This window comes from Arachis ipaensis, chromosome B10, assembly GCF_059453495.1.
Source record: "Arachis ipaensis isolate K30076 ecotype BB chromosome B10, ASM5945349v1, whole genome shotgun sequence".
NCBI lineage: Eukaryota > Viridiplantae > Streptophyta > Magnoliopsida > Fabales > Fabaceae > Arachis > Arachis ipaensis.
The window spans coordinates 150,485,885-150,504,126 of NC_142435.1; the positions used below are offsets into that span (position 1 = coordinate 150,485,885).

At 29.5% G+C, this 18,242-nt stretch overlaps 2 protein-coding genes across 9 annotated transcripts; one reads left to right on the forward strand and one right to left on the reverse strand.

Moving 5' to 3' along the window:
- Positions 1-2,589: 2,589 nt before the first annotated feature.
- LOC107632187 (protein MALE DISCOVERER 2) lies at positions 2,590-7,762 on the forward strand. 8 transcript variants are annotated; one of them, XM_088487382.1, is made up of 12 exons: positions 2,593-2,935; positions 3,145-3,595; positions 3,714-3,843; positions 4,523-4,612; positions 4,728-4,789; positions 4,879-5,295; positions 5,470-5,660; positions 5,772-5,904; positions 5,978-6,135; positions 6,217-6,411; positions 6,636-6,915; positions 7,554-7,762. In XM_088487382.1, exons 2-11 carry the CDS (start codon positions 3,496-3,498, stop codon positions 6,894-6,896), a joined length of 1,737 nt encoding a protein of 578 aa, XP_088343508.1. In that variant the 5' UTR covers positions 2,593-2,935; positions 3,145-3,495; the 3' UTR covers positions 6,897-6,915; positions 7,554-7,762. The 8 variants fall into 8 exon arrangements, with proteins under 8 accessions (XP_020975727.1, XP_088343523.1, XP_088343520.1 ...); XM_088487389.1 differs by having other exon boundaries at positions 2,641-2,908; XM_021120068.2 differs by lacking the exon at positions 7,554-7,762 and having other exon boundaries at positions 2,590-2,935; positions 3,720-3,843; positions 6,636-7,198.
- A 5,680-nt stretch (positions 7,763-13,442) lies between these two features.
- LOC107632186 (protein DOG1-like 4) lies at positions 13,443-14,646 on the reverse strand. The gene has a single exon (XM_016335864.3). It carries the CDS (start codon positions 14,471-14,473, stop codon positions 13,754-13,756), a length of 720 nt encoding a protein of 239 aa, XP_016191350.1. The 5' UTR covers positions 14,474-14,646; the 3' UTR covers positions 13,443-13,753.
- Between the last annotated feature and the right edge of the window lie 3,596 nt (positions 14,647-18,242).

Sequence of the window (18,242 nt, forward strand, 5' to 3'; positions counted from 1 at the left end):
AAAATAAAAATAGAAAATACTTAGACTAATAAACACACTCTTAGATAACGTTTGGTGAAAAGACAGAAACGGAAAGATTTAGTAGACTGAGAGACAGAGACTAAGAGACAGAGATTGGAATAAATTTTAGTATTTTGTTTGGTGCAAAAGTGGGAGACAAAAATTGAAACAAAAATGAAATTCTAATTTAATTTGTGCAAAGGGTAAAATTGGAATTAATTAATTGAAATGAAGGTATTTTAGATATAAAATGTTATTAAAGTTTCAGTTTTTATCTCTAAAAATTTTAGTCTCCTGTGTCCCTACTTTTTAGAGGTACGAAAATACTAAAATTTTGGGAATAAAAACATAAATTTTAATACTAGTCTCTAAATCAACAAATATAATACTAAATCTCAGTCTCTCAAGTCACCAAAAAAAAAATCTCAGTCTCTCCGTCTCTGTCTTAGTTTTGCAAACATTATTACGTGTAAAACAAGCAAAGGTCTATACCAGTACCACTGCCTTTTGCCCGGGATTAATAAGAAATTATTATAATTAAATTGTTGTTAGATAATTCTTATCGAGAATAATAGAGAAATGAATTCTTCTATTTTTGTTAAAAATTTAAGTAATGAATTATATTTGCATAATAAATTATTAACTGTACTAAGCTACATATGGTGTGGTGATGGAGAAAATATAAAAATTTCCCTAACTAATTAAGAACACTGCTGGCTAGTCATTAAAAAAGTTTAATAATAGTAGGTTGATTTTGTCTTGACATATATATATTATTAGTGATAGTTGACATTTCACAATGTATTGAATAGCATAAGAATCTTTAAAAGAATTAGGCATCATTTTTAATATTTCATGGATGAAGACGTACGTCCAAACTAGATACTGACATATATCAGCGATCAACACCTATAAAATACTACAAACATATTAAGCATTTTTTATTCACCCATAAAGGAGAATCATGTCTGATAACAAGCATCACAATAAGTACTTTTATATCCATAATCCATGTGCTAAGGTATAGTATTATTATTTTCCCTTTTTTGTCCATTCTTTATTTTTTGTAGAATGTAATAATTATTGATATACGCCATACGGTTGTGTATAATAATGAGCGAGGAAATACTCATCATAATCATAGTCATAATCATAGTCATAAAGGATTAGTTTAAAATTCTCTTCCTCTTTAGATGTATACTTGTGATAGAGTAAACATTTTATTTATTAGAATTTTATTTCGAGAGATGTTAAAAAACTATTAAAATTTGGTATTTTTAGTCATTAGTTAGTTATCAATATTTAAATATATGGAATAAAATATATTGTTAAATTACTAAATTAAAAAAATTAAATTAAAAAAAATTAAATTAATAATTAAATGATGACCAAAAATAAAAAATTCTGATAGTCCCTTTTGGAGTATAAATTTCACTTATAGCAAATATCTAAAGTTCCAACACTAGCTAGGAGATACAATCATAAGTGGTTTTTTTTTGTTTTAACTTGATTACCATTTTAAATTAGAGCTACACACGGATCAGATCGAATCGAATATAACATATAATTCTATCTGATTCGCATTGTACTTATTAGATCAGATACAATATTCGCATTTTTTAAAGTCGGATCGGATCCAATATCGAGTATATCTACATAATTAAAAAAAAAAACATTTTAAGTCCCTGTTTGACTATTTTTATAAAAATGTCCAAAAAATCTATTTTTTCACCTGTTAAAGTCTATTTACTTTTAAAATATTATCAATAAAGTTCTCTTGAATAATAAAAAAAATAATAATAACACAAAATCTAAGTTTAATTATTCGAAGTTGAAATACAACATAAAAATTAAAAACAAGATATCATAAATTATGCTATTTATATGAAGCGTGCGGACCTGCAAATCAAATCCGCAGAAATTACTATCAAATTGGCAATTCGATCCGATAATTTTGCGGATTAGATAATATCTGCAAAATTTAGATCAGATGCAGATGATTATCGCAAATATACAGATATTATTCGATCTATGTACAATCTTATTTTAAACCACAAGTAGCATTTTTCTTAAACCACCCGGGCGCAAAACAAAAAAGGGCTATGCATACGCTTTGCTTCCTCTTTGATCCAATGACCAAAAAACCAAGCGACCCATAACTAATTACTTTTCATTAATGCTACCAAAAGCCCATTATAAGTTTTTTTGGACTGAGCTATTTGTTTGGTTTTCTACTGTATTTTTAAATTTAAGAGATTAAAGATTGATTCGTCAAAAATTAAAATTTTATTGGTATTGTATATATGGTATTGTATGCTTATGTAATATATTTCAATAAAAACAAAATCAATTTATCATTATCTTGTATATTTAAAACACGTGAGAGTGAGTTGGATGTGGTGGCCCAAATAACTAATTTTCTCTTTTAGAAAAGTATTTGATTAATTAATTAATTCCATCCCAAAAAAGAAAGAAAGAAAATGAATTAATTAGTTTTATAATAAAAGTAAAAGAAAATAATGAGATGGGAATTGTGGCTGGCAGCGGTGATGAGAGAGAAAAATATGACAAAAGAAGACAACAAACGACGTTGCATGAGAGATCGAGAAAAACAAGATTGTGTGTGCGAGAAAGAGAGACACAGAGAGAAAGAAAGAACGCGCCTCTGCCCTGACGGACATGGTCGAAGAGAGCTTCCTCTGAGATCATCCTGCAAAGGGCACCATTACAAGGGAACATTAAGGGGTTCAGTTCTGTTTTTCCTCCGGAGAAAAAAGAAAAAAAGATCAATCTTTGCATTCAAAAGATTGTTTTTTTTTTCTTCTTCTTCTTCTTCTGCTGCCCCCTTTTTCCTTCTTCCTGAAATTTGATCTCTGCCTACTTGCATTGCATCCTGCATTGTCGATTGGTTCGATTCCTTTCTCCCTTTTGCATGGTAATTCAATGCTCCCTTTTGCCTTTTTTTTTTGGTTTCTTTTTTGAAAAAGGGAAAAAGGAAAAAAGCATTGAGCTTGCTTGCCAATGGGGTTATTCTTTGTTTCTTCATTGTTATGTCTTTGGTTGGTGATTGTCAGCATTTTCATTATTATGTTCTGTGAAAAGGAAATGAAATCATTTGGTTGATGTTGGTGTCATTTCTTTCAGCTCCCCCAAACATTGCTGGGAATCATTCTGAGAGAGGGATATTGAGCTCGGTTATGTACTTGCTGGGCACAAGGTTGTAAGGAAAAGATAAAATACAGAAAATGAGGGACCCTGACGTGATCTTCAGACCCCAGACCTGCTATTAATTTTGCATTCCTTTTGTAATTATACATGCGTTTTGCCTAGTTAGTGAATTTCTGCTGGATAGGAGAGGTTGAAGGGTTTTTTGTTACTGAAAAAACCTGGAAAGTTTTGTACATATGCTATGCATGTATCATATAGCTTCCTGGCTATAAAGAGATATTGACTTGGTCTCAAAGTCTACCAGTGTGGCATTGGCCTCACAAAGATATGGAAAGTAAATGGGGCCCCTTTGGGTTATGCCTTTGGAGTTACATTCTATTGATTTCTGCGTGTGGAATTCAGCAGTCTTGCTCTCTGAATGATGAAGGTGATTTTCATGGATTTTCCTCTTGCTTTACTTCCACGGTTCCACCCACAACCCCATTGACATATTCTTTTTCTTGTGTCTATTGTATGATTTCTTCATGATGCATTTCAATGGATAGAAACAGGATTGGCTCTACTGAAATTTCGGCTGACTGATCCTTACGGCGCTCTAGCAAATTGGAATTCAAATGATTATGATGCCTGCAAGTGGTCAGGTGCCCATTGTGTTGATGGTAAAGTGAACATGCTGTAAGTTCCATGGTGTTGCCCTCTTTATAGCTTTTTTTCAGTGAGAATCACTTATTTTAGTGAAGGTCATTCTTCTTGTTTTGAGAAAGCTGCTAGTTTGATAGATATGAATGCAATGCTGAACATGGCATGCTTATTGGATTTTATGCCTTAGTGTTATTTCTTGTAGGGAGCTGAATGGACTATCTTTGGCAGGGGCGTTGGCCCCTGAGCTTGGGAAACTATCCCTATCAGCATTCCTCTTGAAGCTGTGAAAGCTCTGATTGAATTTTATCTTTTAAATTGTAATAATAAAAAAAATCTTATAGCTCGATATTTGTCATATAGAAATCTTTCTTAAATTGTCTTAGTAGTCATGATATGCGTAAAAAATGTTATTATTCCACTACAAAGTTTATGGATGCTCCTGGCAAGTTCTATATTTCATTGTATTTCTAAATCAGAATTTGTTATGCAAGAAGAATTTTTCTGTCACCATTCCCAAAGAACCTGGAGATCTAAATAAGCTGGAGTTATTGCAGTTTTATTAGATTTAAATAGTTGTACATAGACATGTTTATAATAGGATACTATGATGTTATTTGCTCTATATAACCAACCTCACTAAACGGAAAAAAAAATGCTAGTGTTTTAGTAGATTTCTGGGTATACTTTTAAATGAAATATTGTTTTCACATAGGTTGGCTTGTGGCAATACAATTGAAGTCGTTGAGCATTATTCATCTCTGAAAACTTCACCTCACCTCAGAAATAGAAAGTTGGCACAATGGTAAGCGGTTCATATTTCTCCTTGGTCTAGTGATCTTAATTTGTCCATTTCATGCTTTCCTTCCATGTTTCACTCAGATGTTGGATATCATTGTTTTGTCTACTCTGATTTTAAGGTTCAAGTCAGAGAAGGCCTCCTCTCATGGAATCAGAGGGAATAACTGTGACAATTTGCCCGGTGAGTATAGAACATTGATTAATTTGTAGCCTGTGAAAAATGAAAAATCACTTTTAATTTGCATTCAAAATATGTCTTGCATCTTGTAGGTTCTGATGGGATAGAGACTGCTCCAAGTACATCAAATCTAGTCAATACTGCACGCCGACGGTTGCTTGATGAGTCCAGCAGTAACCTTGCCGCTGCACCTTTTGCCGGGGCGCCTGTACCGATTAGTTCCGTTCCAACTACCCTGAGTAGTGGATCTTTCCCAGCTGTACCAGTTTCCAAACAAACTGATTCACCCAACTCACCACCTTCAAGTTCTAATTCTCCTCCAAACGATAGTCCTTCTTCAAATGAAAATGGTTCAAGCCCGTGGAAGATTGTTGTTATTGTTATATGTGTGCTTCTCTTGGTCATTATTATTTTGGTCCTTCTTTGGATTTGGAGAAAACGAGCTGTAAAAGTAATAAAGCCCTGGAGGACAGGAATAAGTGGACAGTTGCAGAAAGCATTTGTAACAGGTAGCAATCCAATGAGACAAATAAAAACCACATCTTGTATATGATTCAAATGAACAATTACATTCAGCCTATCTCCTAGTGTCGAATTTTGTTGAAAAATTTAAAATGGGATGTTTGTGTTTATAATCTCATTTAAAATGGTGATATTGGTTGATGTCTCCATATGAAATGCAGGTGTCCCAAAATTGAACCGAGCGGAGCTGGAGACAGCTTGTGAAGATTTCAGCAATATCATTTATGATTTAGGTTCATGCACCATATACAAAGGAACTCTGTCCAGTGGCGTTGAGATTGCTGTTGCTTCTACTACTATTACTTCTTCAGCACATTGGACAAAGAGCATGGAGATGGCATATCGAAAAAAGGTTTAAAAAAGATAAAAGATATTTGAATTAAGATCCCAAGTTGTTCAATCAAGAGGACTCTCAATTCTCAAACTTGACCTGCTGCTAATTTTTGTTTGTTATATGCTTCAGCTTGATATTTTGTCCCGTATTAACCACAAGAACTTCACCAATCTAATTGGTTACTGTGATGAAGAACAACCCTTCACAAGGATGATGGTGTTTGAGTATGCTCCAAGTGGAACCCTATATGATCACCTGAATGGTAATACTTTTTTTCCTTAGTTACTATCTTGCACATGGCAAATCTGAATCAATCTAATGCTTGTTCATTTCAGTTCCTGAAGTTGAACACCTTGATTGGAGTGCAAGGATGAGGGTTATTATGGGCACTGCTTATTGTCTTCAGTACATGCACCATGATCTCAATCCACCAATAGCTCATTCCGAGCTGAGTTCAGATGCTATTTTATTAACTGATGACTTTGCAGCTAAGGTATTCACATCTCGAACTCCTTTTGTTTGCTTTTGTTACATTGTTGCAAACTAACTTATCTCCTTTCTTTCAATCTCTCAGATTGCAGAGGTAGTTTTTTGCAAGAATGTAGTATCGCCAACCAAAACAACTGAAGGCGAATCAAAGCAATTCGAGTTGCCGCCTGAGTGCTGTCCTGAAAACGATGTCTATAGATTTGGAGTTTTATTGCTTGAAATCATTACTGGGAAGCTACCATACCAGGACCATGGCAACCTTACTGTCCTTGCAGACTGGGTACATGTTTGTCCTCTCTTTTTTTTTTAGTATTTCTTGGTTCAGAATTTTGTGAAGAAAATAGTAAAAAAGAACAAGAGTTTAGTGTTATCCTTCATAAAATTGTTAAAATAGAAAACAATACCAATAAAGTCTCTTTCACAAAATCCTGAAAAAGAAAAGAGGAAATGAAATAAGTGCAGCCACATTGTTTAACAAAGAATGATTCTCCATGAACTTCGCAGTCTGCTAAGTACTTGCGTGAGAAGACAAGCGACCGCTCTATTGTTGATCCGACGCTGCAATCATTCAAAGATGAAGAACTGAGTGTGATATTTGATGTGATCCATGAATGCACTCAATCAGATGCAAGTGTAAGACCAACAATGAAGGATGTAACTCTCAAGCTGAGGGATGCGCTTAAAATATCGCCCGACCAAGCCGTCCCAAGACTTTCTCCACTCTGGTGGGCTGAACTCGAGATCTTGTCAATGGAGGGCACTTAAAAGCTCTCTTCTCTGTGTTGTAAGTTCAAGTCTCTCTCTTTCTCTCTAACATGTATCAAGCTGACAGAGGATACCTTTCTGAGAAATGTTTGCTACTACAATTTTTCTTTCTTTCTTTCAATTCATTTTATTTTATTTTATTTTTTGTAAAAGCTTATGTGATTAATACCATAGCTATTCTTGTCCCAATGTAAGTATGTGTGTCTATGTTATGTTATTGTCACTTTGCAAATCTGGGGGTGCTGTAAATTAACTACATTTATTCATCAAGTTTGGATTAAATGTCTAACAGATTTATTGGTATATCGGTCCCATTCTCCATACAACTTCTATATCAATCTATTCAATATTAATGGAACTTGTAATAATTTCTCTGACTCAGATAGTCTACCACTTCCAAACCACAAATATGCATGCAAATGTGTAGATACTTTTGTAACTAATTCTAATCTAATTCATCAATATTCTATTTTTAACTGTAATATTTATATAGAGGTTAAGTACTCACGTTTCTTTGGCTAGCTAAAAACAAAAACTACAATCAAGAACGGGAAACTTTGTAGAAATAAGGATATGCCTTATGTAGTGAGAGTGGTAGAATAAGTTAATGCTAATTATTCAAATATTATAATGGATTTAATTTTTATGTATTTACAGGGTTGGACGTTTTTACACCGTTAGCCCATAGAAGTTATGATTCTTAATGAGGAACTACTCATTGTGATAACCACCCACAACCTTTTTAAATTTTTATTGGTTGACATTGTAAATGTGCTTGAAATCATTTCGTTTGTATGATCATTTAAATAGTAAGTGTGAAAACTAATTATACTTACCAATATGATAATATATAACAATCATTATTATTATTATAATAATAATAATTATATAGTAATAGCTCAAATGGCATAGACTCCCCATACTCAATTAAGAGGTTGCGGGTTTGAGTCTCCTATCTTTCCAAATTTTTAGTCAATGAGTTATAACTCAAATGGCATAATCTCCCCATACTCAATTAAGAGGTTGCGGGTTCGAGTCTCATATCTTTGGTAAAAAAAAAAAATTATATATATCTGTGCAAAAGAAGGATTTATACTCAATATACTAAAATATTTTTTTTTTGGGTGTTTTCAGCGTATGGGGTTAATAATTAAATAAGTCTCTGAAAATTTATCAGTAAATTAAATTAGTCTCTTAAAAATTTGATTCATCAAAATAGTTTCTAAAAGATACACCTGCGAGTCCTAGTAATATTTTGTTAATTATGATGTTAACAATCTCAATGAATGCTAAACTGAAACACTGTTTGAGCGTTATGTATATGTTATATGACATTTTTTTTTTACACTACTCACACATCCACTCCACACTATGCAGTTCTTAAATCACAATGTAGTCTTGGTTGGGAATTGAATCCGGATGCAACATTTTAAGAGGCAACTAATTCGCCATCTGATCCAGGCCATTTTGATTCGCAAATTCTTCAACGACCAATTCAACTATTAATTCAATAAACTTTTATATTTCATAATGATATGAGTTCGATGCTCGTTCTACCGTTTGAATAATGAATACTCTAGATAGGCAGGGCAGTAATGATATTGGTGGAATGATCTTCAATATTGAATAGGGTCATAGGGATGGTAATTTGAGCCAACTAGACCTTGGCTTTCCCAAATGGGTGGCTTTTTCAGCTGTTGATTGAATTTTGCGGCGGATATGAATAATACTAGTTGTTTGGGTATGTGATGGGTAGGGATAATAGTCACGTCGTTTCATACACGTTTCAAACATACACAAGTGAATGTTTGAGATAATGAATTATTTAATTTAATGAATTTAACTTTATTTAAAATTGTTTAGAAATTTAATATCATGACTTTAATATTATATTAAAAATTTACATGATCTTTTTTATACTTTGTATTTTATTTCCCTAGATCATATATTATATTATGTTATTAAAAAAGGTAAATTCTATTTAATCTCCTCTAAAATAATATGTAAGTTATTTTTTATGATATGTTACAATTTAATTGGTCATTATCTTAACCCTAGTTGGGTTATTTTGTAATTTATTATTTAAGATGAGCAATGGTATAATTTCTTAAAATATCAAAACTCCACTCCCGTTAATTGAAGCACATTTTCACTCCTTCATTTTTTCTTCATCACGTAGCTTCGGGCCTTCTAAGCATCGCCGTCGCAGTCGTGACAAGAAGCGCCGACGTGGTCGTGATCTACTGCCCTCTCACGCAATCTGTCTTCACATTTTGGATTTAAAATTTTAATATTAAATATTTTTTATTTAAAATATTATTTTTATGTTATTTTTTAAACTGTTATATTAGTCTCTTTTTTAAGATAATACAAAAAATAATTTTTTATAAAAATAATTTATTTAATCATTAATTAAATAATAAAGTACTAATAAATTAAAATTAAAAGAATAAAAATATTATAAAAAATACGGTAAGAAAGTTAAATTTTATTATTTTAAATTTGTGTTATTAATTTTAATAATATATTCATTTTTAAATAATTTATGTATGATAAAAAAATATGTTTACTTGTTTAGAGTACAAATTTTATTATTATATTTGTATGTTCATGATTTTAATTATATTTTAAGCACTCTAAATAGATTTATTTTATTATATTATATTTTACATGTGAATATATGTTTTATCAGTTAATGAGTTATAGCTCAAATGACCCATACTCAATTAAGAAGTTAGGAATTCTTTAATAATTAAACGGCAAAGTTATAGACATGGTAGTAGATGACGACGACGTCGGCGCTTCTTGTCACGACGACAACAGCTATGTTTGAAAGGATCGACGGAATGAAGAAAGAATGGAGAGGAATAGAAAGGTGCTTCAATTAAAGGGAGTGAGGTGTTAATATTTTAAAAAAAATCATACCCTGATCCTAATTACAAACATTTTATGGCAAACTAATTTTGCACAAAATGTCTATAAAACTAAATCAATAATATTAAAAAGACAAAAAAATAGTAAAAATTCATTTTATTTAATATTTATTAATTATTATAATAATTAATAAATATTAAATAAAATAAATTATAATTATTTTTTATTAATTTATTTTCGTTACCAAATAATTTTTGAGATTAACCAACGATGGTCTAATGGTTTTTCTTAATTGGGTGGTTAACAACAAAAGGACACAAGTAAAAAAAGGCTAATACGATATTAAGTTTTTGAAAAGTTGGATAATCATAAATCATTAAAATAAACTTTAGTTTTAATCACTTTTTATTTTTTATATTGATTTTGAATTATGAATTATTGGGATGTTATTCTTAAATATAACATTGATTGATTTAGAATATATAAATCAAATTCTTTGATTTACGAGAGATATAAAAATTAAATTTTTTAATTTCTACTTTAAAAAGAATAAAAAAATTTAAAGTAAAAAAATCAGATTCAATAATTTTTGTACTTTCTATATTTTTAAAAATACTCAAAATTATCATATTAAAAAATATTATCCATCTCACATTCATAGAAAAAATTAGCCTAATTTCAACATCCAAGCAATCCCATGCACTTGTGACTTGACACAAAATTTAAATTTTAAGATTTATTTTATGAAATATAAAAAAATAAAATTCTAAAACAAATTAAAAAATATTAATTTTTAAAATTTTTTATTAGTATTTATTAATTATTATTAGAAATAATTATATAATTTTTGATATAATAAAAAATTAATTATAAATATTGTATTATAAAATAAATTATATATATTAAATTAAATAAAATAATTTTAATTATTATCTTATAGTATTACCGCAACTTATATAACTATCTAACTCATGTGTCATTGGAGTTTACTAGAGAGGATGGAATTTGGATAGTGAAAACTGTTTAGAAGATGGAGACTACATCACTAATAGGTAATAAGTGTCTATTAACATAAAATTCGTTCGTTATACAGATGAATTTGTCTATTTACATGAAAATTGTTTATGAATTGGTGAACTTATTTTTATTATGGCATTATTTTAAATTGTATTAGTATATTTTTTAAAAATGCTAGAGACCAGTAATTTTGATGTTTTATAACTATTAATTGGTCATCAATAGTATTCTTAATGGTGTGAGATTACATCTAATGGTGAGAGATCACTCACTTTTGTTTTGATGGTTAAGTGCTGGTCAGAAAATACAAAAATTACTGGCTCCTAGACTTTTTTTTTATTTTATTTAAATAATTATAATTAGAAAATTATTTGTTATAAATGAATTTATAGACATATTTAGTTTTTATTATAGACAATTTTTTTGTTATTGACAAAATTACTGACGGATTTTATTCTTACGTAAAAGTCTCATAAAAAATTATTTATTGACAGATTTTTTTGTCAATTATTTACCGATAAATTCTTTTTCGTTAGCGACAAATTTTTTCTCAATAATTGTCCCCTCCGTTTCACTAAAAACATTAGATTTTTCGATATATTTTTTGTCAATAACTTAATTTAATAAAAATAAATTTACTCGTATTATTATATGTATATGTTTATATCTATACAGTTTTAATAAATTAACTGTTTTTGAAACTGTTAATTTTAAATTAGAAGATAAGTGTGTTGGTACTATCTTTAAATTGAAAATTTTAAACAAATGTATCTTATTATGTTTAAAAATGTTTAATTTAAATAAACATGTTCATATTATTTTAAATGATTTTATAATTAACACGAGTATGTTTATTTTAAAAAAATAATTTTAATAATTTAAATAAATATATTTGTATTATTTATAAATTAAAAATTTTAATTTAAAAACGATGTGAGTACATTTATTTTTAATTTAAACTTAATGGCTTCCAATAGTTAATTGTTTTCAAAGTCAAATAAACATAATTATTTATATAAGTATAATAATATGATTATATTTATTTTTATAAAATTAAATTATTAATTTAAATAAAATTTATTTAAATTTTAAATTAAAAATTTTATTGTTTAGATTTTAAAATTATAAAATAAAATTAAATTAATTAAAAAATAAAAATATATTAATACAATCCAAATAATTAAACTCAGTTTATGTAAATGAATAAATTACTAATTCTGTATCCAAACTATTTAAGTGCTGAACAAAAAAATTGGCATAAGAAAAGCATAATATTAAGGTAGCCATCAAAATTGAATAGTTTGTCTAATTTCTAAATTAGATAATAAGGGTCTAACAATCCATGTATGTTAGAAAAATTTAGCTTTAGTTAAGTATAGTAAGCTGATGTGTAATAGAAACAGTTAGAGCAGAGCTTAATTAATCATATATCACCTATGTATATTGAAATCTGCTGCTGAAATTGATGTCTCTCGAGCATTAATTGTAGTAACAAAAGGACCATATTCTCTTTATAAACCTCCTAAAATTGCAGTGACATTTGCAACTTCATTCAGTTCAACTCCTAATGAGATTAGTGCATCCATGTTTTCTTTGTTTCAAGTAAGTAGTGTGTCATAGTTTCCTTTTTTTTTTTTATATTGTTCCACTTGTTTTTCAATTGATTTTCTTTAACTCTTGTTTGCGAAGCAAAGAAAGTTTCTAATCTCTTCCATATCTGATAAGAGAAAGTATATGCAACCATTGTTACAGTGAAAGAATTTGACATTGAAGTTGAGTCAAGATTTGAGGAGTACATCTTGTTTTTTTCATATCTTGTATTCAGCTGTGATTCTTCTATTTTTTTTTATCTTCATTTGAATTGAACATTATTGTATATTAGCACCAAAAACATGCTCTATTAGTTTACGACCTTCAATAGTTGATTCAGTTTGATCTCTCGAAAGGTAAATAATTTAATTCATTCAACTTGATTCCAATCGGATTTGAGAAACTGTGAATTTCAGCTCCAATATTTGGTTCAAGATATGCATTTGCCATGGTTTAGGATCTTGAGCTCTGATACCACTATGAAACCATGAAAGGTATCAGACTCCCAAGAGATAACGAACACAACAGAAAAAAGAGAGAAAAAGTTTTAGCATTTAGAGTAGAGAAATGAGAGAATAAGATCAATGTGATGAGTCGCAGATTACAATATATATAGATGGTGTATGACTCAGTTGTTTCTGTTACATGTCAACTTACTATAACTAACTATAGCTAATCATAACTAACTTCTCTAACCTACATTGATTGTTATATCCTTTTAGATCTGGTTAATTCGGAATTGGATGAGCATAACGTTGGAGGCAGCCTTTTAGATCTGGCTAATTCGGAATTGGATGAGCAGACCGTTTGAGGCCGCCATTCCACCTAGCGTGATCAGATGAGCCTATTCTTTTCTTTTTAAGATATCTCAAGTTTCATAAGTTCCCCAACTGAATGTGAAAAATCTAATCGAATATTTTTTTAAGTACAATTTCATAAGCTTTCTAACTTGAATATGAAAGCCCAATCTAATACTTTTATAATTGAATTAAAGCCAAACTGTCCAAAACAAGAAAAGAGAACTACCAAAGCCCTCTTCTTAAAAAGAAAACAAAAATAAACATATCTCAAAAAGAAACAAGGTGATATACTCTTTCATTCCATTTCTTATGTGTTGAAGATAAAGAGCATAAGTACAAAACTTTAAATCAACTAAAATATACTTAATTAGTACCTCAGAATAAAGTAATTAACTAACTAAACCAACCAAAATATTATGGTTTCATGTCCACACACACTAAAAATGAAAATAACTTAGGTAGTATCAGCAAACAAACTAGTTAGCCAACCATAAGGTATAGTTACTAGCTACTGATACTTAATTATAGTATAATCAGATTCTATGATTGGATTTCTGGATGGATCCAGCATGAGAATCATGAATCAGGTGACAGTTGGCAGTTGTTACCCCATTGCTTGAGACGAAGTTGTATAGTGATATTAGCAGTCAAGAAGTGGATACACTGCATTGGTTGAAGAACATCCAAAATCCCTTTTAGCGTTTTCAACCTCGCACAATCAGAAGCTTTCATTATTCTCTCCAATCCCCCAAACACATCCTTCATAGCCAACTGCACCACCTCATCATAATCTTCTCCATCATTGTTCTTCTTCCACATGGCTCTTCTAGATAGTTTAGCCAACTCCACGATCTTGCTATCGGCCATGGCAACCTGCTGCCTCTCCATCTCCCTCTCAACCTTCTCCTCTTCCATCCTCATCCTCATCCTCAGTCCCCCTATCTTCCTCTCCTGTTCCTCTGTCATCTCAAATAAGTCACTCTTCTTAAGAGACTCCAGCACTTTGAAAGCGGTGGAAGGCTTCCAGCCCGTGATCCAAAGGTATGCCTTTTCAAGAGGGGTTAGCCAAGGCGGCGAGAAAAAGATAACAACGTCCTCACGCGCTAGATTCCATTTGACGGTGTAGTACTCTTTCAAGTGTGTTGTGACTTTAGAGACCAGAGATTGAAGATCATGTTCGGTCAAAAGGTGGTGTTGGTTAGAAACATGAAGAAGCTGCTTGAGGATCTCTTGGAGTTTACAAATCCAATTATCATAGAACTCAGAGAACCTCTCAACGACGGTGGGATTATTCATGCTGATACAGTAGTAATAGTATCAAGGAACAGAGCGAGTGTATGTAGTGTGGATGCATGTGCTTTAAAAAAAGAAAAAGGAAGAGGTGAGATGAACAGATGTAAAAAAAAAGGAAGAGACACGATTGTGAGAGTAATGGTAGTAAATAGAGTGCATGACTTACGTGCAGCAATTGCCTAGTAGTACTTTTCAACAAGTATATCTATTGTTTGAGTTTCAGAGCTCACCATAACCCATAAGATTTTTTTGGGACCATGACCTTTGGCTCCTTTCAAAAGACACCTTAAATATTTTATTCTCCATCTCTTAAATTTTATTACATAGATATATTTGATTTTTTATTTTTTTTAAGTAAGTTAATATTTTGTATTTAATAAAATAAGATGTATTTGTATTTTTTATTTTGGATACATTGTGCATTTATTTCATTATCAATTACAAATAATTTTAAAAAATACATCCATAAACTAAAATAATTTTTTTAATTTTTATTGAATTATTATTTTAAGAACAAACTAAAAAAGTTATGTCAAATGTTATTAATTTTTTATATTAATTTTGTAATTTTTTGAAGTATTGATTAGGTAAAGAATTTAAAATTTGAGTATATTCAATATTTCTTATTCTCTACAAATATTGATTATACAGAATACTTGATTTAAAATTTGAGTACATAACTGTTTGTTTTGAAATCAAATAGAATTAAAAATTTATATTGTAAAAAAAATGAGTTAAATTTGTCTTCTATAATATCATTTTTTTGACTATCAAAATTAAAAAGGTTGCATTTTTTATTGATGTGATTAGAATTTATACAGCTCTAGTATTGCACCTATCAAGATTGAAAAAGTTGCATTTTTTATTGATGTAATTAGGATTTATACAGTTCTGGTATTGCACCGGAACACAGTAAAATAGAAAATATACATGCAGTCGCTATAATTAAGGAACTAAGTAAAACTGATATACAACAAGATAAAATTATTTACAAAGAGATAACAATGTGATATTACAGTTAATTGCTGTAAAATAGGAGACTGCCGTTAATATTAACATATCATATTCGTTAGCTGATTAGTATATAATATTTAAACTCTCCATATTATATGTTATTTCATTATTTTTCTTATTCATATATTTAATTATTTGTTTCATTCTTATTATTAAACTTTTAACAGTTACATTGATATATTTTTATGAAGAGAAAATATGAAAGTAGTTGTTTTAGAATATTTTTATAAAGTCAATGCAAAGAATCGAATTGTAGAGTATCAGAAATTTTAATAATTAAGTGTTTTTTTTTATTTTAAAAAAGACTTTATATAAAGAGAATACTAATTCTTCATCACTTATTATAATACATTATTAATATCTAATAACTCAATTTTTTTAAATTAACTAGTGTATGAATTCATGTTTAGCATGAAAAAATTTATAAAAAAAAAATTATATGTTTAAATATTTTAAAAAAAAATACACAAAATAATTATTATTTCAAAAAATTTATAAAATTATTATCAAAATCAAAATTTAACTTAAAAATAGCGAGTAATCATTATTTTACATTTTTTAAATAAAATAATTAGGACAATGCTATGCTATGGTGCGAAAGAGTTTTTATTTCAGCAGGTACTGAAGAGACTTGGTGCAAGATAAGCGTGTTAAGTTGGTTGTCTTGTGTCTGGACATGTTCATTAAAAAATGTATAGATATGACAGAAATTGTTCAGTACATGATAGACATTATGTTAAATTATTTAAAAAATTAATGTAGTGATTAGTGGTTTTATCTTCTATAATATCATTTCTTTAACATATAATACTCGTTAAGTGATTGGCATATAATATTTAAACTCTCGGTATATATTATTTCATTATTTTAACATTCACAATTATTTTTTTATTTCTCTTATTCATATATTTAATTATTTATTTTATTCTTATTATTAATTTTTTAGCAGCTACATTAATATATTTTTATGAATAGAAAATATGAAAGTAATTATTTTGGAATATTTTTATAAGATCAACACAAAATTGAATTTTAGAGTATCAGAAGATGTAATGATTAAGTGTTTTTTTTATTTCAAAAAAACTTTATACAAAAAGAACTCTAACTCTTCATCACTCATTATAATACATTATTAATATCTAATAATTTAATTTTTGTTAGCTTAACTAGTGTATGAACCTGTGCTTAGCATAAAAAAAATTTATAAAATAAAAAAAAAAATTATATGTTTGAATATTTTTAAAAAAAATACACAAAATAATAATTATTTCAAAAAATTTATAAAATTATTATCAAAATTAAAATTTAATTTAAAAATGGTGAGTAATTATTATTTTCACTTTTTTTAAGTAAAATAATTCAGACAATACTATGGTGCGAAAGAGCTTTTATTTCAGCAAGTACTGAAGAGAAGTAGTGTAAAATAAATTGTACGCCTGTTAAATTAATTGTTCTGTATCCAAATATGTTCGATAAAATATACAGAAATGTAATAGAAATTATTCAGTACATAATAGTTATTATGTTAAATTATTTAAAAAATTAATGTAGTGATTAGTTGTTGGACTTTTTTGGAGTTGACCAATAAATTTTTAAAAACCCTTAACGATTGGGCTGGGTTCTAAACGTAGCATAGCTAATAATAATAATAATAATAATAATAATAATAATAATAATAATAGAAGCAATTCAAGCAAGTGAAAGGGTATTATTAATTGAAGCACCAGGGATATAGAGATTTTTATCAAATTATTAATAATTTCAACTTCTCATTCTGCTACATTTGTTTATTTTAAATTGAGTTAAATCTCAGAGTGGTCCTTGAACTTGCATTCGACCCTCAAAGTGGTCCTTAAACTTGCAATGGTCTCAATATTATCCCCGAATTTAATACATGTGGTTCACGGTCATCCCTAAAGCATTTTCCAGGGAATATTCCCTAACGGCGCGCTGACGTGTATGGAAAGACACCATGTTGGATATCTGACGTGGCTGTTATCATTTTTTAACTCAATTTAGTCTCTGAATTATTTTATAACCCTAATCCCTAATTTATTATCAGAAACCACTCTATTCCTTCTTCTCTGTTCTCCTTCGTCTTCTCTACCATTGTTGAGATGCCATTGTTGAACGTGATTTAAGTGGGTCATGATGGGTGGAGACAGCAAATTGAGGTTATTGATGTATATCGTGATGAGTTAGATGGGACAAATTCTTGGCATTCTGAAGAAATGAAGAAACCCCTAACTCAGAGGATGACGACTCATTTCCTGTTTTCAGAGAAGAAACAAGGTTCAGGAAACTCCAATTAGAGGTAGGATGAAATTCAACACGAAGATGGATTTTAAGGAGGCTGTGATTGCATCCAGGAAGGTAGAAGAGTTAGATTCAAGAAAAATGATAATGTACGATGCAGGGCTTTATGTAGGGGTGAGGAATGTCCATGGGTTATCTATATCTCTAAGGATAGTGAGATTGTTTGCTGGCAAGTTAAAACCTTCAATGATGATCATACCTGCCCAAGAGAGATAAAAAATAAATTAGCTAACAGAGGGTGGTTAGCAAACAAGTTGGTGAAGAAGCTTAGGAAATTTCCAAATCTGAAGCACTCTGAAGCTTTAACATACTTCAAACCCCGCAGAAGAGCCCACTTTTGACAAGATGTATATTTGTCTGGATGGGTGCAAGAATGGGTTTAGGGCAGGATGCAGACCTCTAATAGGGCTTGATGGAGCATTCCTGAAAACCAGATTTGGTG

What these genes read in the sequence shown, in the direction of transcription:
- LOC107632187 (XM_088487382.1), top strand. Translation starts at nt 3,496, where the DNA reads ATGGAAAGTAAATGGGGCCCCTTTGGGTTATGCCTTTGGAGTTACATT. An exon ending in TAACTGTGACAATTTGCCCG is followed by an intron (nt 4,790 to 4,878) that starts GTGAGTATAGAA and finishes TGCATCTTGTAG; the next exon opens with GTTCTGATGGGATAGAGACT. An exon ending in CTGATGACTTTGCAGCTAAG is followed by an intron (nt 6,136 to 6,216) that starts GTATTCACATCT and finishes TCAATCTCTCAG; the next exon opens with ATTGCAGAGGTAGTTTTTTG.
- LOC107632186 (XM_016335864.3), bottom strand. Translation starts at nt 14,473, where the DNA reads ATGAATAATCCCACCGTCGTTGAGAGGTTCTCTGAGTTCTATGATAAT.